General features: G+C 37.4%; 1 protein-coding gene across 1 annotated transcript; it reads right to left on the bottom strand.

The window, feature by feature from the left end:
* Positions 1-24406, bottom strand: LOC140242316 (uncharacterized). Its single transcript, XM_072322056.1, has 3 exons — positions 24283-24406; positions 1318-1896; positions 1-83 (listed from the first exon to the last, which is right to left on the bottom strand). The coding sequence occupies exons 1-3, from the start codon at positions 24404-24406 to the stop codon at positions 1-3; spliced, it is 786 nt and encodes a 261-aa protein (XP_072178157.1).
* Positions 24407-27253: the final 2847 nt, after the last annotated feature.

Here is a 27253-nt window from a genome sequence, read left to right as displayed (position 1 = left end):
CTAGATGTAATCTTCCTCTGTCTTCAGGTCTGCTTCCTCCGTGACGATGCTGTGTGCTCTGTCCATGAGTGTACGGATGACCCCTAGTTTTTGATGGAGTGGATGGTGGGATTGGAAATTCAGGTATTGTCCCGTGTGTGTCAAGTCAAGTGAAGTTCATTTATTTTCATTTCCAACAAACACAATAATTGGAAGTACAATGAAACATTCGTATAAACAGATGTCAGAAAATCAGTACCACAATGCGATCAACAGAAATAACATTGTAAAACAGATACAGGTAAATTTCCAACAGAGATACAAAAAATAACTCGTGTCACTGTGGTAAATGCATACACAATATTGCTGGAAATGGAGGGAACTGCTAAAAAGCAGGGCTTGTAGAGTGCAGTCCCCTCGTATAAAAAAAAAAAAAAAAAACACACACACACACATAGTAACAAAAACAACAATTTCCCTAAGCGGAAAAAAAAAAGAAAAAAAAGACAGACAAATACACACATACATGCACACATAGTGACAGAAAGTGACGCCATTAACCACGGACATGACATGATATGAGACAGGGTCTGCAGTTTGGTTACCCTATTTACAAAAGAAAAAACGGAGAATAAAGCCAAATTCGTGGCGTGTCATGGCATCTCATACAAAAGAATTAGAGTCAATGCAATTCAAATTCAATTTGTTGAGAGAAGAGAGGGAAAATAAGTAACACCCGGAATAAAAACATGACACCATTCCAATTGAACACGTTGTTACATAACGCAATACTGCTTCGTTCATTCTCCAAGATTGGTATTACAATATACGTGCCATAGTTGTGCACTAAATTTACAGTTCGATGAACTGATAGCCGATGTCACGCCCCCTATTCAGAGGATAGCAAAGAAAAAAATCCTATCTCATGTCACAAGACTGGTAATTGTCACGCAGGCCATGGTCGTAACACGGTGCGAAAGATTGTCAGCTATTTCTTCATGAAAAGAAGAGAGGTGGAACGATAGAAAGAAAGTACGAACATAGCACGCTATATTGTGAGTATCGTCTTAAAAAGGGCAACGAAATGAACAAGCATGGAGGTATTTGGGTTATTATGCATGACACATCGCTAAGCAAGAGAAGAAAATAAAGGTCCTAGTGCTATTGACCCATAAGATAAAAGAACTGCAGATCATTTGTCAAATATACTACATGCTTTCAAATAGTATTGGCACATTCTAACAATACGAACATAGCACGCTACATTGTGAGTATCGTCTTGAAAAAAGGCAACGAAATGAACAAACATATGAACAAACATAACAAAAATGAACAAACAAACATTTTTCCTGTAGACGACCATCTTGGTTGTGCCATCCGGTCTTTTTGTGATCTTGGTGTCCAGGAAAGAGATGGAATTATCAACCTTCAGCTCATGGGTGAATTTGATGCTGCCTGGGTCATCGACTTGGTCTAGGTGTGCCTTGAGTCTGTCGACTGTGTCCGCTTTTACGATGGCAAGGATGTCATCCACATAACGCTTCCAAACTCTGGGTTTGATGTCATCATGAGCGGAGGCAATGGCTTCTTCTTCCAAGTATTCCATGTAGATGTTTGCGACAATGGGTGACACTGGGCTGCCCATAGCTGTTCCATATTTTTGGCGGTATATCTTGCCGTCAAAGCTGAAGTAGGTGGTCGACAAGATAAATTCGAGAAGCTTTATGATGTCGTCCACTGTGAGATTGGTCCTCTTGTGTAGTTCGGAGTCTTTCTGGAGTCTGTCCCTTACGATCTGAATGGATTGGTCGATTGGGGTGTTGGTGAAAAGGCTCACGACGTCGAACGAGACCAGAACTTCATGTTCCTCGAGTGTGATGTTCGGCGTGGGCCAGCTACGTCGGCTCGTGGGAAGTCCTTCTCACAACGCTCGATCTGAAGAAGCCTGCAGAGCCAGCAGGCGAAAGTCTTATCAAGTAAAGGTAATTTCCACTGATTGTGATAAAACGAACGCTCATCCAGTTGATTTTCCAATCAGATGAACCTTTTCATCAAATTGAAATGGCTTTAGCAATTGACTTGGCCCTATTCATGTTTCAGAAAGGCATGCAGAGATAATACATTTCGTAGGTGAAGTCGGTTTTTTTTTTCCTTTAGCCCCTTTCACAATTGGTCTGCGACCAGTTTGCGACCACCTGCAACAGTTTTTCTATTCTTTTTCTCAGGGTGTTGCATGAACGATCGCTTGGGGTAGTGAGACCACTCGGATTCGTTGCAGGAGGTCGCACGAACCTGGGGCGGTCGTGATTGGGCTCAAAATCCAGAGGCGACCAGATGCGATTGATTCACTTACATTAGGTCGTGCGTTTGTCGTACGAGTGTTGCACAATAGTGCATGACTTGATGCGAGAGTTTTCGCTACTCAATAGTCGTACTCGTATGTGGTCGGCTGGAGGTTGTGCAACAATTGTACGTGGGCTAGTGACTCATAGCGACCAGTCTTGTGAGTGGATGCGATTGTTCTAAAACCATAAGACTGCTGCACGACCATTCGCAACACATCATACAACGTTGTACCACCATTGCACGACTGCATGAGATTGCCTAATTCCTCGAGGTAGGCCTATAGGAGACCTGTGGAGATGAGCTTCAGCACGTTTTCAGCCCTTCATGAAGTGGGATGAATGCTGCCGCTGCTCTTCCGATACTTTGTTGTCATAATAAATAGGCCCTGTTTTGTATTCCTCTTCACAATGTCTTTTTCATTACTTTTCATTTACTTTGTGAACCTACTACATAACTTGTACGGACTTGTTGAAAACGATCTCTTTACATGAAAGCAGGTTTTGTTTTGTTTCAGTTTTTTTCCCTGGCAAAAGGCAGCAAATCAAAAGGCAATGTAAGAATTACGGTACACTTTTATAAAAAAAAAGAAATAATAAAAATTATAATTTGCAACAAAAAAAAACGTTTTGTGTTTTGTTTCTACTTTTCAAAGATTAATAAGAATCACGTCAAATAAAAAGACAAGAAACTATAACATACGCAAATATGCGCATTATGAAACAATACTACAATTTTGACAGGACTTTAGTTTCATTAAACTATTTGTGCATTAAGAGGAAGACAGAAATTTTGATTATGTGTACAATTGTGAGTTCTTTCCGAAACTATTCTGAGAAAATTCTAGTATTCATTATTTCAAAGCATTCATTCTATAGCATTCATTCATCGAAACACAGCTTGCAATTGTGCTAAATGTGAAAGGTTTTGTCAATGAGAGAAAGCGATGTACGATTTCAAAGCTTAGAGGAATGTTAGACAATTCTTTTGTAATGCTTTAGAACCCAGACACGTGATAGCAAGGATTACGAAGAGTGTGGCCTTTGGATCTATAACACCTCTGTTGTACCCCACGCTACTTGCACAACCACTCACACCGGTCTCATTCAATCGCACGAGCGATTGCATGGTCTCACGTCCAGTCGCTCGACCATGCGATCGGTCGTGTGACTACTGTGATAGGCGTGAAGCCACTCGCAATCGCTCGTGCAACACTCGCATGTGAACGCACAACCAGTCGCACGAGCATAAATTAAGTGAGCAAATGCGACTGTTAGGAGTGCAATGGTCTCTTTAAGTCGCTTCTGTTGTACGACATCTATAGCATTTTGTTAAAGCTTTTTTGCGCTCTTATATGAGATCGATGGCAATACTGAAGTCTGTTGCAGCCTGTCATGAAAATAAATGGTAGCAAGCGGTCACACTAATTGAGAAAGAGGCTTTAAGAACAATTAACCTACATTGAAATTGATACCAGACATTCTTTAATGAATAAATACGACTGATTCGATATTTATATAGATTATTGATATTTGCGGAAGTAACTCAATAAATCTTAAGGCCGTTGTACAATAATTTTAGAATGATGAATTGTTGATCACGCAATTACTCAATACAGTTGCTCATGTAAATCACAAATGTTATTGGACTTAGTATTATTGGCCATGTATTTTTTTTTTTTTGTCATTCAACCTAATTTTCTTGAAAGCATAAATCTGACATGTATCTCATGGTATCATAACGTGAAACCATCTGATCCTCCTCCCCCTCCACCCAACTCTCGATTATTCCAAGGACGTATAAATTCAAAGCTTACGTTAAAATGGATCTCATCACATCACTGGCCTGTTAATAAAGACGATCTGTAATATCTCCTTAGGCTTGATCACAAACAGGTCTCCAAATTCACTGCGTATTAGCACACATAATTAAAAGCATGGACATACGGGAGCCGGAGCTAGAAAGACAGCGACATGTGAAAGAGAGTGAGAGAGAGAGAGGTATAAGATATGTATTCAAAACATGTAATGCCACGATGAGTGTTATTGTAAAAAGCGGGCTCTTCTTCTGTTGCTGGGATACGGACAGCATCATTCAGAATTACCCGCAGCCTTTAAAAGCACTGGGTATATCTGCTGATGAGAGGGATGGGCGAACGTCATTGTAGGCGGTTCAGAGTACTACGAGAAGCGTTTTATAGCCGAGCTATTCGCTTCTCTCTCAGTGTGACTTTGATCGTCCATCAAACAGCCTAGGTCAGTCGTACACTTCATCAGATCTCTTGATTTGCTTTTATAAAGGTTGCAGAGCCAGCCTGACTCGCTTTCCGCCGAAGAGCATCTGATATAAAGTTTAATTACTCGGCAGGAGTCAAGCGCTGTCTACGTAGAGTTGAGGAGGTAAGAGATATATTTCCCGTTTGCTTGTAATGAGGATAGGCTGAAAGGATGGGGCGGCATCATTAACATTCAACGATGTCACAATGATGCCTTTTGTTTATAACAATCGTACAATACTTTCTGAACTGTATAACCACATAATAATCATATTTACCTGTAACTATTAATCATTGTCACTGGAACAAATTACTTTCAAGGACAAACTTGGCGTCTCGAAGACAGGCACTTTGATCACTTTGTTTTACCAGTATTCGATGTTTGCCCAAAGTGAAATATGTAGGGACAACTTTAACAATGAATATGTAGATAACACTTGATTTCTAGCTGTTGATGCCTTAAAAGAGAGTGATTCAAAGTACGAGGTCATGAAATTTGTCATTACGGAGACACAGAAATTGGACCTACATAGATCCGCAGTGCACGCACTTAGTTGCCAGGGCTGGTAGATACATTTTTTTTTCTTATAATTTTGACCACTTTTAACTAATTGACTTTGTGAGTATTTTGTGATGGAATTCTCTTTTCTACATATCAATTTTCTGATGCTACAGCACTGTATTCAGTCACTGATTCAATCGTTATCATCATTCATTTTGCTCTGTCTCTGATTTATGTACTTTTCTTTTATAGCTTATATGCACATGATTTTCAGTTCCTCCTATTCCTCTCACCTTTTTGCACCCATGCTATGGTATGCGTTTTACTGCCTCTTTTGTTTTAACAGTGTCTTGCTTGTGACAATTTGCACTTGCGTCATGTACCATCACTGCTCGCACTTCTTAAATGTTGGGTCATGCACGGTTTAAGTTACCCATCACTACGTAGACCAGAAAGAGCGTTTCAATGATAGTTTGATACTCAAAACGTAATAACACGTGTGCACGCCACAAGCCGTCCTAATACACATCATTAAAACATTGATTGCTTTGGGGGTAATTGTGTGTCTGTCAATTCCGATTTTCCTTTGTACTTCACTTTATTGAATTTTATCAAACCAAAAACGAAATCAATGAAACGTGTGACAATAAAGTAGAAATAACAATAAAATCAAAGCACTATATTGCCCATGGAACATGTACGGAAAATAAGGATTTGATTTAGAATAGACAATGATAAGGTTAGTATTCCTAAGGTTCGTTAGTCTGAAAATAAAATGATGTTCATTAGTCCAAAAATGAAAAAGGGTTCGTTATTTCAAATGTCCGTTAATATGAAAATGAAAAACAGGCTTGTAATTTCGAATGTTCGTTAATCCGATTATGCAATTAGGTTCGTAAGCCCAAAGATGAAATAAGGTTCGTCAGTCCAAAAATAATATAACCTTCGTTAATCCGGAAGTGAAAAAAGGTTCGTCATTGACAAAAATACGGTAATGCAATTAACAAAATGTTACAGATATTACGCAATTTAAACATTTTCGGACAAAACAAGTGTTGCGTCAAGAAGTTGTTTAGGTCAATAATCTTGGTTTTGCTTTTATCTGAGCATTTGCTGTCTGAGCAAATGGATTTAGATAACAAAGATTGTAATAGAAATAATAAAGTTGATAATAACTGAATAATATAGGTTTTCCCGCCAAATTTCATCAGATTTGCATTCTTTTTGACGATGCGGTCATTCAAGTTCGAGTGAATTTGAATGAACACCGAGATCGACATTCAAAAAGGTAACTAGTTCATTCAATTAAATTTAATCAGCATGCGATTTCATGAGTTTCTCACACGGGGGTGTAAAAAGGGTATTCAAATTAAAAATGCAAGTGCAACGCATTCAAATTCGCATCAGCACCGCCGTGGAGAGCGTTAAGGTATTCAAAATCACGATAAGGCAAACGATTATCAAGTACGGGCAGTCTTTTTCGTTGCCTGCCTTTATTCTTTGTAGTTACTCAGCTGCTTGAATATGCAAACTTAATATACCTTGAAATGTGATTTTTTTTTACTCATACTAGCTAATAACGCGTATAACCTCACTTTCAATACATTTACACTTTATTCATACACGATTTTAGCCCCTGCTACATTAGAGAGTATGCGTGAACATCTCTGATGTCTGATCTCCGATTGCGGCAACTTATGGTATAATGGACATGGGGAACTAAGGAATGGAATCAAAATGGATCAATATGGATTTGGACGTATAGGACCCGTAAGATATTCTTGGATATGGCTATTTCCTAAATGTTACATCCATACTGTTAGGGATGAATTGAAAGTGAAAGAAATGCATACAATACAATTGAGATGATTAAATGAGACTTTGAAATGAAAATGAAATTGTATCATCCAATATGACAGTGAAAAAAAGGCCATTAGAAGTTGTGTGTTTTGATCAAATTCGAACGTTCAAAGTGCGAAGATGTGTTCCTGTAAATGAAATTGAAATTGGTATTTGGCACGAACTTGAACGTTAAATTGAATGAATATCTCTCTAAATTGAATGAAATAAAATCTAAAAGGAATGACATGAAATGAAATTGAATACTGAAAGAATTAAAATGAACCGTGAGAGTAGAGCAGTGACCAAAATCGCTTGAATTTGAACGCCTTTTCATTAATTCGAATGCAAATCTGATGAAATTGGGCGGGGAAAACCTATAATAAGAATGATAATAAAGTAATAGATATTGAATATTGATGACAGAAATGCCCATCTCATCCATCCCCACCGCCACTAATTCATATAACCTTTCAGCTGAGGCAGGTATACTTTTGACAAGGGGGTTCCTGAATGCTTATCGGCCTGCCTACTAATATAATCTACGTATACTAACAAACACTCACACACATACATAAAAAAACACACATAGGCCTACACATCATAAACATACACAACACCCACGATATTCACACTTACGGTGAATTGGAATACAATCGTAATTTGCAATTGTATCATTGATGAAACAAGGAGCATTTTCTCCTCCTCTTCTGCATGCCCCGCCCTCATCATCCTCATCAGGATCAGCCAAACATGACGTGGAAATGATTATTTGAGGTCACTCAAAAGCAGAAAAAAAAAATCACACATGCGTGTACTGATCATCCCCTTTGAAAGAATCCTGAGTTCGCCCCTGGTCATGATAGATCAGCTCCTTCCCTGCCTAATAACAACTCGGCAGAAACAAAGAATCACCCCCCCCCCCCCCCGTTGCTTCGCCTCAATAATATCAAATATTAAGACCATAAAACGAACCTTTTTTTTTTTCATTTTCGGATTAATGAACTTTACATCCTTTTTGGACCAACGAACGCTTCCGGATAACGAACCTTATTTAATTTCCAGACTATCGAACTTTCATAATAACGCCACAAAATAATGTTCGGATTAACGAACCATATCAATAGTAGGACCCATAGGATACTCAATTTATACTCTTCCAATTGGCGAGATAGCCCAACATTACGATGTTAATTACCATTTTAATGCTGATGACATACAGTTATATATTTCTTATGACCCGAAGACTCCAGGAGCTTCTTTTAATGCCATTACTAATCTTCAAATGTGTATTTTAGATATTAAGAATTGGATGGTAGCAAATAAGTTGAAACTGAATGATTCGAAGACTGAGTTTTTTGTTGCAGCTTCAGCCCACAATCTGCGCGGTCTTCCAAACATTCAGCTCAATGTTGGTTGCACACTAATTAGCCCCTCAGAAACAATAAGAAATCTTGGTGTTATTTTTGATCGTCGAATGTCAATGTCTCAACATATTTCTCAAATTTGTAGTACTGTTACGTTTTATTTAAGAAATATTGCTAGAATCAGGAGATTTATTGATCAATCTGCATGTCATAACGCAGTGCGTTCTTTAGTTCTATCCCGTATAGATTATTGTAACGGGCTTCTCTCTTCCATTCCTTCAACTCAATTGGATCGTGTGCAGCGACTTCAAAATTGGGCAGCCCGATTAGTGTTTCGGGTTTCTAGGGACTACCCATCTCAGCCACTTCTGAAGTCGTTGCACTGGCTTCCTTTGAAGCAAGGATAATTTTCAAACTAGTTTTGTTTGTCTATAAAATCCTCAACAATCAAGCTCCGAAATACCTAGATGCCTGTTTGACTTTATACACCTACTAGAAATTTGAGGTCATCTAGTGATACGCTTCGTCTCACATACTCTGTTACTCGCACCTTAGCCGGTGATAGGACATTTACTGTGTCTGCTTCAAAGCACTGGAACAATTTACCACTTATCGTTAGACAGTCTCCATCAGTGAGTGTTTTCAAAAAAAAAAAAGCCTTGAAAACACATCTTTTTAGTAGCAACTAGTTCGTAGCTGTAACATTTATCCAATTACACATACTGTCGTACATGCTTTGAGATTGATTGTAAGCGCTTTGGGCCTTGTAGGAAAAGCGCACTATAAATAATAGTAATAATAGTAATAATAATAATAATAATAATAATATTCTATTTTCTTATTAACGAACATCTACATGACTTGTAGGTACATGTACAGGGAATTTGTGCTTTACGGAAAAACGAACCTCCAAATAACGAACATCACCCAGAAGATAGGAAGCCTGGATAAAAGTAGGCCTCCTTTATAAATCAAAGTCGTAATCGGATTTCCACTTGAAAGAGAAAAAAGAAAGAAAAAGAAAGAATGAATGGCAAATTTAAAACTGTATATCACTCAGACGGGGACCCGTGCGAGCACTTGTATCTCCCGAACCCGTCAACTATACCCCATTTGGAGGACTTTTTAGGCCAAAATGTTATATGATATGACGACAGGGACCATTATTTGCTCTTTTGGCATTTTCAGTTGTTGTAACAGAATTCACCTTGTGTCAAGACGGGTTATGAGTAGAAGTCTCCAAGACACTGGGTCATGATCAATGTAGCAGACGAGAAATATGACATGCCATCCTGTAAAAGTCCGAACAATGTCTGTCAATGAAAAATTTTGTTACCTAATTTTTAACCCACTGATCTCTATGTGTGATGTCTCCATAGAGATTAGTGGAATAACCCCCCCCCCACCTTACATAGCAAGTTTGAATAAAATCCTATCAGAAATGTGGCTGATAGAGCACATACAAGAAATGTGAAAAGGCATCCAAGTCGGAACACTGGGGGCGCTGTCATCCTTAAACTGTTGTATCCTACATGTAGAATGTAGAACCACCCTTACACCTCCATAGCAAGTCTGGATAAAATCCGTTGAGTAACGATAAAATTATGGCATAAATAAGCATAATTGCAAATTTTGACCTGGTCATATGCAGGGTGACCTTTGACTCTCTGAAGGTGGAACAGTTGGCGCAGCATTACCAATAGGTTGGTGTCTAGGTTTGCCTATGGTACCTTTGCATACCAAAGTTGAAGGAAAAAAAAAACGGTCAAGAAACACGACCCGTAACGTGCACACAAAGCAGACCCTGAAAATCTTAATTTTGTGTGTTTAAAGACGGAATAGGCGAGGTCTCCACTTCCAAAAACGACAGGCGTCTTCGTTTTACCGTAATGCACCTTCATGCGAAATGTGAAGATAATCGAAGAACTGCAGCCGGTAGAGCGCTCACAAGAATATTCCGGATCAGACGTGGCGGCGCGGCGCGGCGCGGCGCGGCGCAACGATGCCAAATCAATAGTACCATCTGAACTCTGATACAACAAGTAATATCACAGTCTAATCAAGGTCATTGTCATAATGTTTATGAATATAATCCTATCCGGTTTCAAACACTGTAAGTAATTATGTCAGTCACAACTTGGGGCTTCCAAAATAAGAAGAAAAGATGATTCGATGGGTTATACAGTGAGTCAGATGCATTGCTATATATGTTAGTGCAAAAAATTAACTTTCGTTAGAAGTAAGCAGCCCCCTCCCCCGTTATGACTGAAATAGACATCGACATAAAAAAATCAGCGCCCAAACCAAATAAGTCTAAACAAAGAATATAATATAATATGTAATATAATAATATAATATAATATGTATTTAAACGGGAGTCAGTGCACAAATGTATGGTGCATGTTTAAAAAACGGCAACTGTAGCTAGTGATACTCACTATTCTTTGAATATAGGAATATCTTTAACGATACAGACTAATAAACACTAAAAGGTCGACTTAGGGGTATTATCTAATTAGAATGACCAAAATACACGCGTGGGCGGAGGTTGATATGTGAGTGGATAAGCGTGTGGCGAACAACTCTTTTTCAGGCGAGCCTTTTTACCTTGAGACTGAAAGCCCAGAAAGTCGATTTCTAGACAAATTAGTGTTATTGTGCATGTTCTTCAAAGGGCCGTTTTCAATGGGGTGCAGTTTTGTGTGTTTTTTTTATTCTTGCATCTACGAAATGTAAAGTTAAAAAGGCTCTGGGGGTTCAAGAAGCAACATTTTATACAAGATTTTCCACAACACAACTGACAACAATGTCTTAACGTAGGTTTGTCTATGTACAATCACTAGAGGTTCGGCACTTTCATTTCTTTGCGAAAGGTGTATTACCTAAATATGGTCTCCGAAAATGGATGCCTATTGGTGTGTTTTGAATAATATGTGAAGCATATCCTATAATCAAAATGATTGGCTGAGAGCGTACACGTGACCACGCATTGATTTTGCCCAGCACGTAGTTTTGATCATGACTGGTCATTAAGATTTGTAAAGGAAAATGACTAGTTATTAACACTTTCACATCACGATGGTGATTGGGGGAGATTTCATCATTTTTATTTACCCACAAAAATGGCTGCCACTATCGGAATTCAAAACTTTTGCATTACGGCAAGGATTTGCTTAATCATTTTATCGAACAAAATAGTGATTAAGTTTGCCTTTTCCTCCCCTGGCAACCAGCAGCATGCACCTGGGACCACAACAATTTTTATATCATGTATTTACGATTTTCTGTTTGTATTTTATGTCAGCTTGTATTGTATATTGTATACTGAATTGCCGAATAAATAATAATAATAATGATAGTACACATGATTTTATTCGGGCATTTTAGACTTTTCCGAAGGCACCTCGTGTGTGTAATAATAAGTATTGTTACTAATGCCCTCACTGATGTATACTGTAAGTATATTAATGCCCTCCTGAATAAGGCCAATTTTATAGGTGACACGCGGTCTGACAAGGCGGTGTGACATTAGTTTAGAACGCGGTGCAAAGATATGCAAAGTTTCTATTTTCCCTGACTGCTCAAATTTGTCCGATATTTCTTACCCCACCTACACAAATTAACACTTGTATTCAGCGTAAAATCGAGCTCATCGCAAACTTTAAAATTTAGTGCGAAAGGTTATAAACAATAAACGTTGCCACTCAGTCCATTGAGACTCAGAACTAACCAAGTCAAGATTCTTCGCATGGACCGTCAGTGTTGAATGTTGGATGATCATTCCCATGAACACTCATTACGTAAATCTTTGTTTGTCTCTCTTTGTCGTTGATGATCAAAACGACTCTTAGGTTTTATTGTTTGCCAGAGGTCATCGCACTTAAAAAGAGTAGATATCTTGGAACATAATGTCTCGAGAGAGAGGGAGAGCAGAATCAAGACAGACGTTCACCTCTTGGTCTTTGTGATATCGTATCTTGATATTGGGCCTACACGAGTGTATGTCATTGAGCAGAATCAAGACAAACGTGCACCTCTGTGTCTGTGAAGTTGTCATTTAATATAAGTGAGAGTATAAATCATTGCTTTTGTTGAAATTATCAAGAATTCGCGCATATGCAAAAACAAAAAACAAAACAAAACAAAAACAAGAGTAGCTGGTTTCGCAAGGCCGCGCGCGGCACTTGTTATCACTGAGGCTTGTATCGACGGGTTTCAGATTAGAATAGAGAGATGAACAGCACATGGTATTCGGGGATTTGCAGATTTGATAGACGCAAAATGTCGCATTTTACAGTTTTTAAATTTTACAGTACCGATTGAATTAAAAATGTTCTAATGAAATTACAGTGGAATACATGACAATATAGATGTTGACATACACAGACTCCTGACCAAGAATGGTCATCTTATTACGCAAATCAGGCTCTGTTGTCCTGTTGAGTGGATCCACCCTGTGACAGGTGATCCTGCCCAAAATGCAATAGCCCTATCGTCACCAGCACGAAGATGGGAACATACTGATCGAAAAGTCGTTTGAGTTAGTAGTTTTCATCACTCATTTGAACAGGTTTTTATTGCAAAAATGTCTATGACTTTGATTTTCATTTTTTCTATAATTTTCAGAAAGAGGAAACTCTCATTTCCATGTAAAGTATATTTTTCCTTTCATACCGGAGGCATTATGACAATTTTCGGGTTGTTTTCGAACAACTGATTGACAAAGAGTATATACCCCACATCGACGTCCTCGGTTTATCCCTTGACACAGGCATTATCAATAAACTCAGATTCTATACTTACCTATACATCCAATCTTCTAATGTTTCAATTTAGTATCACTTAGTATCACTACTGTATTTAGTATCACTACTGTAATATTGTGTGGGGGAATTGCGGTGTTAACAAAATAAAGTCGATATTGTTAGACTTATTACCGGTTCACACTACTTAGCACACACTGAATCTTTGTTTTATGATTTAAAGACTCTTAGAATTTCTTATATACATACATGGCAAACAGCAATATTTATGTATAAATATACTAATAATCAGCTCCCTGATTTGTTTAAAGATATGTGTATTTCAAATTATAGTATTCATTCATATCCTACCCGTCATGCAACAGATTATCATTTGGAAAACCCTAAACTCATTATAGCTCAAAATTCCATAAGACATCATGGTTCAGATGTATGGAACTCATTGAATGATGACCTTAAACGCAGTTCTTCTCTACAATGTTTTAAATCATTTTATGAAAACGTTCTTCTCGCAATGTATCACTCGAATGAGAAATTACGCTTTTGTTTTATTGTTCCCAACTCCTGAACATTGTATCTCATCGCTTTTTTTCTTTTCTCTCTTTCCTCTACTCTTCCTATTCGGGTACCTTATTCTCGGGCTTTGTTTTGTTTTGTTTTGTTCTTCTTTCGTCTTTATATATTCCACCTTGTGTTGTCCTTTTTGGTCAAATGACATTTAAAATACTTTAAAGATTTACATTATTTGTTCTACGTGTGTATAATTGTTCCGTTCCTTCCTTTAGTTAAATAAAAATTGTTACAAAGCATATTGTGTTTAGAGGCCGTTGTTCAAGTCAAGCGTTTTGCTTATTGATAACGGTCTCCTCAACCTGTACACTTAAAGATCTGAAATGATATTTATGTATTATTTCACATGATTATATATTTGTAATTCGACACTTTGTTTATATTTTCATGACTTGTGAATAATATGTTCGATATTGTTATACTAATCTTCTGTGATGTGCAAGTGGAGAAATAACATTTACTGAAACTGAAACTTAATCTCATTTGAAGCATGCCAGTAAAATCTGTACGATACAGTTTTCCTTTAAAATTAATGTATATATACATATATATTCCAACCTCAAACTGCATGCCCACACTTAGTGCATGGCATATATTTTAAAGCTTTTCAACTATAACAAGAAAGTCTACCAAAATTATTGACACTCAAATTAAAACCATTCCCTTTAAATTAGAACTTAAATGGTCCCTTTTAATGTCCTGGAATACCAATAAATGTATCTAATAAGCTTTATTATCCGAAATATCATCTACTTGGCCTGTATTAAAGCCATGGTAATTATTTGCGTATTGTAGGACCTACAGTACGTTTACTTCTTTCCCGGTAAAATTGCTGTCCTTGCCTCGCCTTGTTTGCCGTCTTGGATTACGTAACTCTCTGCGATTTCATAGTCTAAATTAGACAATCATGAGAGATGGACAGCCGGGCCCCTTTTATTAAAAGTAGTGACTATATTTTGAACTTGAATTGTCAATAATTTTTCAGTTTCCTGAATTCCCGAAATAGATTCCAAGTTAAAGTGATTTCGGAAAGACTCATACAGTCTTTAGATAAGAGAAGCTACGATACGAACGGATGTGTGATATGATATGGCAAACACTTGTTAAGTTTTATCTGGGTCCATCAATATTTGTTCAGTGTGTTCGTTTTTTCTGCAAAACTTGCAAGTCAATTACATAGTATTGGTTTCATATTAAAAAAAGTTTGTGATGTCAACATACTATTGTATCCATGAGCTTTGAGCTTCTAAACAATAGTTTGTTTAGAAATGAAGAGAAGTTTAAACCACGTTGATTCGGAATGTCTCGTACTTTATTTTTCACTTGAACAAAGTTGTCTGTAAATTCTCTTAGCTTGACAGAGGAATAGTTTTTGTTATAAGCATTAAACTTTCGAGTGCATCTTACATATCGATCGAAAGATGACTTTGATAATTTTACAATTGCATTTCGTGAAAATGCGATAATGGTAAAATTCAGTCCTCGTGCATTACGAGAATTATCCATGCCCATAAATACACGCGTCAAGCGCTTGGATTTTCTCTGCTATTGTAAAAGCAATGTTGTAATGGCGAATTGAATGAAGCATTTACTTGTCATGCTGAGATGTCACTGAACAGAGCAGTTGCTCTTTGCAATTATGTGCAAAATGAATAAGATATCTTGTGAATCTGATTGACTTGGTTGAGAATCCATCCTAAACACTTGGGTATCTCTAGAGACAAGAATCCTAATCAGATCATCTTGCTAGAAATTACATTGGGGGAAGTAGGGGCTATATGATACAGTGTTATTCGGAACAGACTTTTTTGACTTTCCTTTTGACTAACCTGACTTTTTCCAGATTCAGATGCTAAGTATCATCTGAAGATTTTCTTTTTTCAAACCTTGTAAGGATTTACGACAAGCATTAGACATTACAATAACACAATTATTTTTTGTTTACATACGAACTGCTAATTTGGTACAACTTCAAGACTTGTCATCAAATCCAGATAAATCAACAGTACACATAGTATACATGGTAAACATGCAAGTTATGCTGAGTCGAGGGGAAGGTGCATTCCAATGTCTTTTATTAAACATTTCAGTACTTTAGCAATGATTGACAGATGAGGTAATCTGAGAAATATTGGTTTGGAAGGATTTTTTTTTGTGGGCGTTCCCAAGTAATTTGAAGAAAAATAGAAGAAAAAATCGTTAAAAATATATGGAATGTTTCTAGATATTCGTTTCACCGCAAAAGTGATGTTGAGGATATCATAAATCAACACAAATCAATTTGCATTTGAATTTCAGGGGCCCATTAATATCCTAGTTTTGACAAGGACAATTGAAGAATAGAGTTGATTTAGCAAGTCACCTTCTCTTCTGAACAAAGGAATTACACGAGTTACTGCAAATCACCTTTAGGGTGTACGCCACTATAAGCGGCAAATACACATTTTCTTTGTCAGCTTTTTTTTTTTTTTGACTTTACATAGTTAAAAAAACCGAACAAACAAATTACGACTCTTCGGAGTTCACCATAGCGTTTAACAAGTACTACAGTGCGCAAGAAGAAAAAGAAGGTAATCCAATTTTGGGGAGCTACTATTTCATAGCATGGGTTATTTAGTATAAAAACATTGCCAGCAATGGAGAGCGCAATGTGGTTGTTAGGAAAGGGGAACTCTTCTCCTTTCCATTGATACCTAATGAGGTTGACAAATGTCATGCAGGACTGAGCACATGAACTTTAAGTCCCTGTCACACTTTGCCGGATAAGGCCAAAGCAGGAGAAACAAATGTGGAATTTTGGCATCCGTTGATATCAGTTTAAAATGCGTCTCATGTCCTTTTTTATCCTTTGGATGGACGTTTACCTCCGCTGATTTCAGTCAGAGCGACAAGAATTTTTTTTTTTCTCGCTAAAAACGGATAGCCTGATCTGACCCTTGTCCAAAAGTTGTATGTCTTCTCCTGTATTCTGTCCTGCACTTTGTCGTTTTCACGCGTTTCCATCCGCTAGGCCTCCTGTAGAGTCCGTTGCTGCTGGAGATGGAACGGATGGAACGGCCATGTACAACAAATCAAACACATACGCACGGCATATGATAGCCACAGGACGACTACCGGACAAAACGCATGATTTGCGGATGATAAACGTACAGGACGGTCATAAGTGATGATTACAGCATATCTACAGGATATCTACAGCACATCCACAGTATATGAACAGGATATGAAGCTGATGTCTAACGAATATGCACCAGCCTTGCTGCAACAGACTCCTGCAAAGGACATAAAGATGTCGTTCTCTGACTTTCGATGTACGTCTCATGTCTCACCCATTTGTTCCTCGTACGTTTTGTCCTGTGGGCATGCGGTTCATACTCGTTCATACGCGTTGTTTGTTTTTGTTCGGCCCCTAGACCGTGCATGTACGCTCCTCTTGAACGGAAACTTTAACTTTGTCCACCGGATTGACGATTTGAACAACAGATGAGCAAAATATCGCCCGTTTCTTGTACGGTGGGCTTATCCAGCAAAGTGTGACAGAGGCATTAATGACAACAATGACAAATTGCACTTTTCCTAGATTAAGTGAATGGAAGATATCTGTCAATGGAAGTGGTCAAATTAACAGGCCAGCCTGCATGGCTGCAGGTTCGTGTTTTTAAGGGTTTCTTCTAATCTGGTTCATAACCTTCAACATGCCCACGTTGTCGATATCTTGGTCACTCCCTCAAAGGCTTATCCATTATCCATTTTTCTCTCTTCATATTCCAGATATGGTTAGGCGCTGCGAGCTATGTGTTGAATATGAAGAGAGAAAATGGACCGTTTGGGTTGGCCTTGTGGGAGCGACAAAGTTATCGGACAAGTGGCAATCGTAAAGATTATGGACCATAACCCTAAACACAAACCCTACACCCAAACCTGCATCCGTACAGGCTGGCCCATACTTAAGATAATTTGGCCATTTTCATTGACAGATCTCATCCATTCAGCGCGACATTTATTGTACCTTCATGCCACTCTAAAACTTGGAAAAAGTGCACTTAGTCGTTGTTGTTTTAAAAGTTCATGTGCTCAATCATGCATGGCATTTGTCAGCGTAATTAGGTACCACTGGAAAGAGGAAGAGTTTTTTTTTTTCTTTCCACACAACTAAGATTACGCTCTCCGTAGCTAACAATTATGAAATAGTAGCCTTCAAAACTTAAGATTACATTTTATTTTATACGCACTGTAGAACATGTAATGATATGTATGATATGTGTCACTGTGTGATATAAAATGTTGTGTAGGGTATATTGCACTCCCTGTATCTCTTTCACAAGTTAACGACTAAACTTTATTCGTAGCAGAGATAGAATATGTTACATTGAAGCACATCCTTTACTTAAAGCATTGTATGATTGCTGCTGTGTCTTGAAGGACCACTCCTTGAGCCATATCTTTGCAAATACATATTAATCGCAAAGTCACATAAGGTTATCCATGAATGTTTATCATAATTATGAATTAATGCTTAGTGAATAATGATGATGACAAAATAAATAAACTAGTCCTAAAGATGATCATAATAATTAATCAATTAATTAATTGATTTCGAAAATTCTAAGTATATTGTGTGTTACAAACAATAACCGTCCCGCACAACATACCGATTTATTGAAACGGATGTGGTTTGTAATCACGACTGCTGTCAGCGTTCTTCGTCAAATCGTAGTGATTTTACTGTCACCATGGACCTCCATGCTGTCACATACGAAAACATGCCGCGATTTAACTTTGAATCTACAAAGTGTAAATTTACATCTAGATTATGTAAGGTAACTATGGGCAACGTCAATTTGTTATTGTGCACATTTCAAGGGATGAAGATGTAGTATTATCACATCACATTTCTACCTGCCAATCAAACATCGATGAAGACTATTTTGATTCATAATCTACTTTGTCAAGAAGCCAATAAACAAGAACGGCAAAAGTAATCTCCTGGTTCTTTGCATTCAGTTCAAACTGTTCGATATTTCTTACTGTGAAATCTGAAATAAATGCTAACAAGCTGATTTCACTCAATTATCACACAAAGAAGATGTTTAGCCTGCGGGTGTTGATCCAATATGCTTACTGCTTATTGGATGTACATCAGCAAACCGTAGTGATGCGAAATATTAAGTTTTACTTATAAAGTCACATGGTCTGCCTACCGTGGCATTGATGCGATTGTGTACATTAAAAAAAATCTTGAATCTTGACTCCAGGAAAAGCAAAGTTGGTAGCCGTCAAAGAGTAACTTGAGTATCCATCGACAGCCCCAAGCGCTTCGGAAATTTATCTGCTGCGGGACTACGGGCATGTCATCATTTGAGAGGAATGGTGAGATAGTTACCATGGTGACGTCAAGTATGGATGGCAGCTCAGATGCACGTCTCTTTATGATGTTTGTTCTTGCAAAGGCGTCCTTGTCATTAAAGATACCCGCTTCGGCAAACATACAAACACACACGCACAAACACACATACACTCACACACACACACACACACACACACACACACACACACATCTATCTGATGTAATTCACATTATATCCCCACCCCCTTCCCCATGGAGGTGACAAAGAAATCGCCCATCGTCAAAGTTTATTATTTTACTGTGTTTTTGCACAACTTTAATACTTCATCACAGATGATAAATATAGCTCACTCTTTGTTGATATTACCTCCACCACGATTCGTGAAAGACGGTCATTTATCTTATAACTCCCTTGCTCAAAATATTCATATTGATAGAAAGCAAAAAAAAAAAGTTGTTCAATTAATCAAAGCCAATAGAAAATGAATAAACAGAAAGAGCGATCGCGTTTTGCTAAGAGTGATGAAGAGGAATGTGGAGGGCTTAGTGTCCAAAGTCTCCAGCTGCTTAGAGGAGGCACACGTAGTTGGGCTAATGGGATGGAGATACAGACCAGTATACCAGACCGGAGCTCGAGAAGAGGCGAAAACGAAAAATGGCCGTTTAAAGGAATGGTAAAGTATTGGTGGAGATGAGAATTGGGCTTTTAGCTTTTTACGAGATACCAAGGAAAACACTTATGATATTGTACAGAGCATACCATTTCAAGGGGAATTCAAAGTTTATTTGATGAAAATCAGTTTTGGAATTGCTGAAATATCCAAAAACAAAGTAAAACAAAGCGATCGTAATAAAAGGTGGGTCCCGCCTTTTTTTAGAATCGCTCTGTTTTGGATAACTAAGCTATTTCAAAACCTATTTTCTTCAAATAAATGTTGAATTCTTCATGGAATTACATCCCCTTTCATATTTCATAGGAGGTTTCTCATTATCTCACAAAAAAAAAAAAAAATGTTAGAAGCCGGAGGCAGTATATGTTTTCGCGTTGTCCGTCTGTCTTTCCGTCCGTCCTTCCCTCCGTAATCAATTTTGTGGACAGCATAAGTGCTGCTAACCGTATAAATCCCAAGCTATTTTGACCCTTCCCGTATTTATAAGGCCAAGGGAGGGGGCACATCGTGCCCCCCCCCCTATATAACTTTGTTATTGTTTGATGTATCATCTGCACGTTTGAATATTTTCAAGGTCACACTTAGAGGGCGCTATTCACCAAAATGTAAAGAAATACAAAGGAAATATGCTAAAAACATGATTTTTCTGTATAATTTCTTTATCCCCGGTATATATGCCTTATTATAGATCAATCATTTTCATATTTGCCACAAATGAAGTGCAAGTCGAATCTCATTATTTGTTATGGTTGAAATTTCTCAAGGTCACCACGTGGGGGCGCTATTCGTAACAGCATAAAGAAATATATTATGAGACCTGTGATGCATTGTTTGGGATAGGTACGTGTATGTTTACACATTTCATATTGCCATAATATTGGAATTTTAAGTTTGCAGATTGATAATATGATAAAAATTGATATTACAGGCATAACTTCGGTGAATGAATCAAAATGACACAAAATAGAAGGGCAATCTTTGGAAAATAATGTTGTTTTGAATTATTTCTATTATATCTATTATTTTATGTCTTTGTCGCATAAAAACAAAGGAAATAATACGAAAAAATTTCAGGGCCACAATTACTTCACATTTTGCTTCTTCAGCAAATTTCAGCCAAGAAACGCCACTTTCATGCACTATGATATTGTTAATTGAAATTGGAACAGAAAAATAAATATATATGTGCGCTTATACATATATATATATATATATATATATATGTATATACATAAGCGCATATTTCCTCGACTCGTCACTGACTTATGTTAAGGTTAATATTTATTCATTTATTTATTTATTCATTTATTTATTTATTTATTTATTCATTTATTTATTTATTTATTTACCTATCTATTTATTTATCTATTACCCATGCCTTCTGAAAGAGGCAAGCCAAATTGTGAAAATAGTGAAAATGTTGAATTTTTCTTTATATTTTCCTTATATCGTTGCACACATATGACATCACAAGCTGAAGTAATCATCTCAATCAGCAGTGACTGAGCAGAAACTTTAAAAATTCATAACTTTTGAACGAATAGCATTGTCACTGATTGTCCGATTTTCCTCAAATTCTCACTGATGTGTTCTACCAATAATGCTGCATTCACTCAATCCACATGTCTATGACGGTGGACTTGTCCTTTAATATCACACTGCCCTGTCTCATGCTTCTGTGTAGAAAAGAAAACTACAAACAAGGTTAATAATAAAAAGGTCTGTATGTGGAACGTAAGGCCTATCAACGGATCTGTCGTGCCCTTGCCCGTGTCAGCTTTTTTTGTAGAGACACGTCAAAAATAAAGGCAATCAGTGATTACTGGAAGAGCTTCTTATGACATAAATGATATGACTGAATTGCGTAAATAATCACCTGTTTCTGGTTTGTTTTGTTTTGTTTTTTGATTGAATCATTTCTTTATTCAAGAAAACGTTTATACATAACCAGGTCAATTATCCCTTTAGATAATTGCAGGTATACATCGAAAGTTACAAATCACAATTTTAAGAACATACAATACAAATAACATCCGTGAGATTAATGCGCCAGTATCAACAATAATATTTGACAGCAACAATCATTATAGCATTTATATCAATTCTACAAACCAAAATATATCGGACATTTATGGAAACTTCATACTCCGAACGGACCAATAATAGGTCGATGTTCTCCATTTTTTTTCTGATTTCGTTTTATACAAAATCAAAAAACTTCATTAACTTTATTATTATATTATATTATATTATATTATATTATATTATATTATATCATATTACATTATATTATATCATATTATATTATATTATATCATATTATGTTATATTATATTATAATATATTATATCATGTCGTATTATACGTGCAGTGTAGTCTAGCACTTCTGAAGATATTATCTTTTGACTGGGTCTGCTCTAATACAGTTCTGACGCACGGATTACGTTAAGATTGTATAGTTTTGGTTGAGACTTAATTTCAGGTTTCTAACATTTTTTGTGAGATAATGAGAAACCTCTTATGAAATGTGAAAGAACATGTAATTCTATGAGGAATTCAACGTTTATTTGATGAAAATTGGTTTTGAAATGGCTGAGATATCAAAAAAAGAGCAATTCTAATAAAGTGTGGGACCCACACTTTATTACGATAGCTTTGTTTTACCTTGTATTTGGATGTTTCAGTTATTCCAAACCCGATTTTCATCAAATAAACTTTGAATTCCTCTTAGAATGGTATGCTCTGTACTATATCATAAGTGTTTTCATGGTATCTCTCAAAAAGTTAAAGGCCCAATTCTCATCTCCACCAATACTGTATACTATCCCTTTAAGAAGTTAAGTGTACAAAGGAATGCCTCATATGCTCAAGTTAACTTGAGTTAACTTTATACAATCAAACTAAACAACAGAAATGTCTTTAAAATGAACGTTATCACACGTTTTCATAAAACGATGAAATTGGTCATGTCGATGTCGGTACATGCGATTTCAATGTGGTAAAGGTGATAAAGCCAGTTTCTCACAAATCGTCTGTTGTCCTCTGCACAAATCTTTGCTAAAATAGCTTTCAATAAACTGAAACATAATGAACAAATTCTTTCCTGTTTATTCAATTATAACACTCAAATTCATAATAATCAATAATCAATAATAATCTTTAGGGGAAAGTGTGGTAAGACAACTCCTTTGAAGGCACGTTATTCTTAAAGGGATCGTACAGTTTTGGTGAGACCTAATTTCAGGTTTCTAACATTTTTTTTGGTGAGATAATAAGAAACCTCTTAGGAAATATGACAAAGCATGCAATTCTATGAGGAATTCAACATTTACTTGATAAAAATTGGTTTTGAAATGGCTGAGATATCCAAAAAAGAGCGATTCTGATAAAGTGTGGGACCCACACTTTATTACGATCGCTTTGTTTTACTTTGTTTTTGGATGTTTCAGTCATTTCAAACCCGATTTTCATCAAATAAACTTTGAATTCTTCTTAAAATGGTACGCTCTGTACTTTATCATGAGTGTTTTCTTGGTATCTCGCAAAAAGCTAAAAGCCCAATTCTAATCTCCACCAATACTGTACTAACCCTTTAACCTACAGAGTGATTAGAATATTGTTCTTTGGTGCGTGTTATGTTGTGGTCGCATATCACTACCCACCTTCGTTGACTTCAACAAAATGCATTATTATCTTGTCTTCCATACCACGGGTAGTTTTAACCCGCGGAAGCCTCAGGTAAGACGGGCAAGGTGGGGTAGCATAATGGACTATGCTATAGGTCCGTTTTGCTCCAAACAGTTCAGACACAACAATGATGGAAAAAAATAACGCTTCTGAAATCACAATCAATGGTAAACAACCTTACGGCAAGCATTTAAAGCTCAGTTTGAGCAACCTGAGATCACATAAATAAAAACTCCATGAAAACCTGATAATCATCTTGAACACCATTTTAAGCATCTGCAAAGCACATTTTAAACATGGCTTCACTGAAATGGACACTTATAATCCCTGCTAATCCAAATAACGAAAATCATGTCTATTTTCTCCTTTCTCCCTAAATCTTTTGTGTCAAAACAATGATATAACTCAATTAAAAGCACAAAATTAATGAAAATGGGTTGAAATTAATTGAAATATGGAGTGAAATATTCAGCAGAACCCACCTTCAATGATGATTAAGTTAGACAGTATTATAACCGTTAACGCGCAGACGAATTCATAGTGTTCGAAACGACCACGGAGCAAAATTAAGCAATGCCTACCTAAACTTAACTGAAAAGAATAAAAAAAAGGCATAATGGTACAGTGTACAGATCTACTCCGTCTGGGGTTTGAATGTATTATGCATAGAGAAGAACTTCATTCAGCTAGAGAGCAGGCAGTATGTTCAAAGATACAGGTGATGAAAATGAAATAATGCAGTAAGTTTATACAATGTTTGCTTCCAGATATAATTTAGGAATATATTATATGTATATAACTGATGATAATATTTTGGCCGGAGATATCAATTGCAACATCATTAACTATACTGATCTATAATAGATCAATGTTGCCTCTGTGGATAAGTGATCTGTTTGGACGACTTTTATCACGAAACATCATGGGTGCTCCGAGTACCACTCGCCAGTTCCTGTTCGTGGTGGAGATGGAGCTCTGCCATCTTTATTTTCCCTCTATCATCAGTCTCCTTCTCCATCGTTGCTTGCTCCACCAGCTGCTCAGTTTGCTCTTCGACGACCATGGTCGTGCGACTGTTGTGATTGTCGTCATGTCACTCGCAATCACTCGTGCAACACTCGTATGAGCACATGCAAGCCTTTTGCAGCCTGTCAGAGTCGTAGGGCTTCCTACCAAAAATGAATAAATAAATACATTTTAAAAAAGTGTCGTAAATTGTGAAATAGGCTTCAGCCATTCAGTTTTGACAATAAACTACGACTGTGAAAGATATATAATAATGGTGTACCCAAAGTGCTACGTACATTTTTGTTAATTTCTCTTCTATAACGAATCAAGACAACTAATTTTTCTGTTCCACTATTATGTTTAACGCTATTTACCAGTAATATAAACGTTTTGTATCCTGAGACATATTAGTAATGTTGACATTGCTCACCGACTTCTTCAGCAGACAGTGTATTTGGATCTGAAAATTGACTGAAATTCCCACTCTCCTTGACGGCCTTGTACATTATGTCTGTACGCTGTTCTCCAATGGATAAATATTTTGCCAGTTCATTGTAATCTTAAGTTTCAAGTAAGCCTACTCAAATTAATCACATAGATTTCACTGGACATTAGAGTAAGCAGAATGAATAGCGTTTGGGTCTTCTGCCATCTTCTTCCTCTTCCCTTTCAGCTTTTCCCCACTGTGAACTGTGAGATCGTTGCCATGCCAACTAACGTCTGTAATTGAAGCTCTTCGTAAACGTTGATACATGTATTCCCTTCACCTTGACGTGTTCTTTCACAGGCTTTGATGTAGGCTGCGTCCTTTAGCCCCCCCCCCCCCCCCCCCGACCTCTATTCTAGTTTCCACAAACAACGATTTGTGCATACACCGTTCATATATTTCCCTTTCCTGTCTTTACATGCCAGACCGGGTACTGATATTTGTTATTCCGAATGTTTGTTTCTCCGGAAATTAATCAACTTGTATGGGGGGGGGGGGGGGGTTGTTACACCTGTTCCTTACATTTCCCTCTTCCTTTGTATGCTCCTCCTCTCCTCCCCTCCTCTCCTCTTCCCCATTCTCCTGATCATCATGTCCCTCCTCTCCTTCTTTCCATTCCCCATATATCTTATTCTCCTATACCCCTTCTCCTTTCATGGTCATGGATGGACCATGCATGACCTAGAAATAAGTTTATGAGGCCACGCAAACGTCACGAAGGGTGTACAAACAGCAAAATGCAAAATAAAAAGGAAGGAAACATTAAAATTCATCAAAGGAACTCTATACTAGAAATGTCGTTATGGCTACCGGTGTATCTCCGCTATATATAGCGCATTATTTCCAAAATGATTCACAATGGTTTCATGTTTGAAAAATAATCCTTATGACAATATACTTCAATCTACAACATGTATTTCCAAAATACAGACAAAAATAGTGAAATCTTAGCACTTTCTCTCGACCTTCGACCCCAAGACCAAAATCTTTCACTACAGAATCAGTGTGCAGAAATGCATGAGCTGTAATATGCTACCATAAGTTCAGTTAAGCGTATTGAGTCATCTCTAAAGTACATGTTGTGAATCGAACATATTGTAATTTCACCAGTAGCCCAGTATAAGAAGCGTAATTTTAACATTTTATTTTGATTCTGACCCTTGTCATCTTAACCCGAAACTTCCCAAGAAAATCATTGCCATGTAATACTGTTTTAAAGTACATGTATAGGGCCTACAAAGTTTCATGAAAAACACCTCAAGCAATTTCTGAGATATGGGGGGGGGGGCAAATAACATTTTCAATTTCAAATAGCGCTTGACCTTTGAACTTTGACCCCATGGCTTTTAATTTTCTCTAGACAATCTTTCTACCTTGTATGTTTCAGAAAATACCTGTAGGTGTTACAGAGATATGGGGGGGGGGGGGTAGTGGAATTTCATAATTGACCCTGACCGATGTTTGACCTTGAGCGTGTGCACCCAGAAATAGATAGGCACAGCTTCGTCCACTCATACATACACAATTATGCCAAGTTTCAAGTGAATAACTCAAACATTGCTTAAGTTATTGCCGTCCACAAAATTGATTATGGACGAAAAGACGGATGGACGGAATTATAGACAGACAGATAGACGGACAACCCAAAAACGCAGTGCCTCCGGCGACACTCCATGGCGGAGGCACAAACACACACCAAAAAATACAACAAAAAAAACACAAAAAAAAACGAAATCACCATCAATCAGTTCCGAAAAAAAAATGAAACAATATGGCGATGCGGATGCCTAAAATCTCTTATATGGGCGAGTCCAGTACGTATCCGGGCAATTACCCCCGGAGGGCAATTACCCCCTGGCCAAATACTGGTTAGTGGTAAGGTAAGAGTAAAAATTAGGGTTAGGGTTAGGTTTAGGGTTAGGAGTTTGGGTTAGGTTTAGGGTTAGGTTCAGGATTAGGATTAGGATTAGGGCCAGGGGATGGGTGCGGGGTAATTGCCCAGGGGGTAATTGCCCTAGACCCATACCAGTATTGTATAGGGTTCAGTGGGCGCTGCCCTGGACCCTTATATGCGCATCCACATGAGTAAAATAACTTTGCATCCTGTTTGAAATGACCATCCTTCCAAACGCTCATCATGAAAACCTCACTTGATATGTGGAACTTGTGTGAGACATTCTATGTCCGCGAAAAGCTTGAATTGAAAATGGTTTTGTCGATATTCACCACATCTTCTTATAAACTTTGAATTGAATTGAATTGAAAAATAGTGGGATATTTTCCTTATGCCATTATCTGGACACCCTATACAATAAATTGGTCTATAGGTGGCGCTGTTCATCCTGTCGGTCTCGTGGGCCTTCTTTGCCTAGTGCGGTCTCGTGAGCCTCTTTTTCCTAGGGTCGGTCTCGTGAG

This window comes from Diadema setosum, chromosome 19 (genome assembly GCF_964275005.1).
Source record: "Diadema setosum chromosome 19, eeDiaSeto1, whole genome shotgun sequence".
Classification (NCBI taxonomy): Eukaryota; Metazoa; Echinodermata; class Echinoidea; order Diadematoida; family Diadematidae; genus Diadema; species Diadema setosum.
The sequence above is the reverse complement of the archived record's forward strand: the minus strand, read 5'-3'. Positions and strand labels throughout refer to the sequence as shown.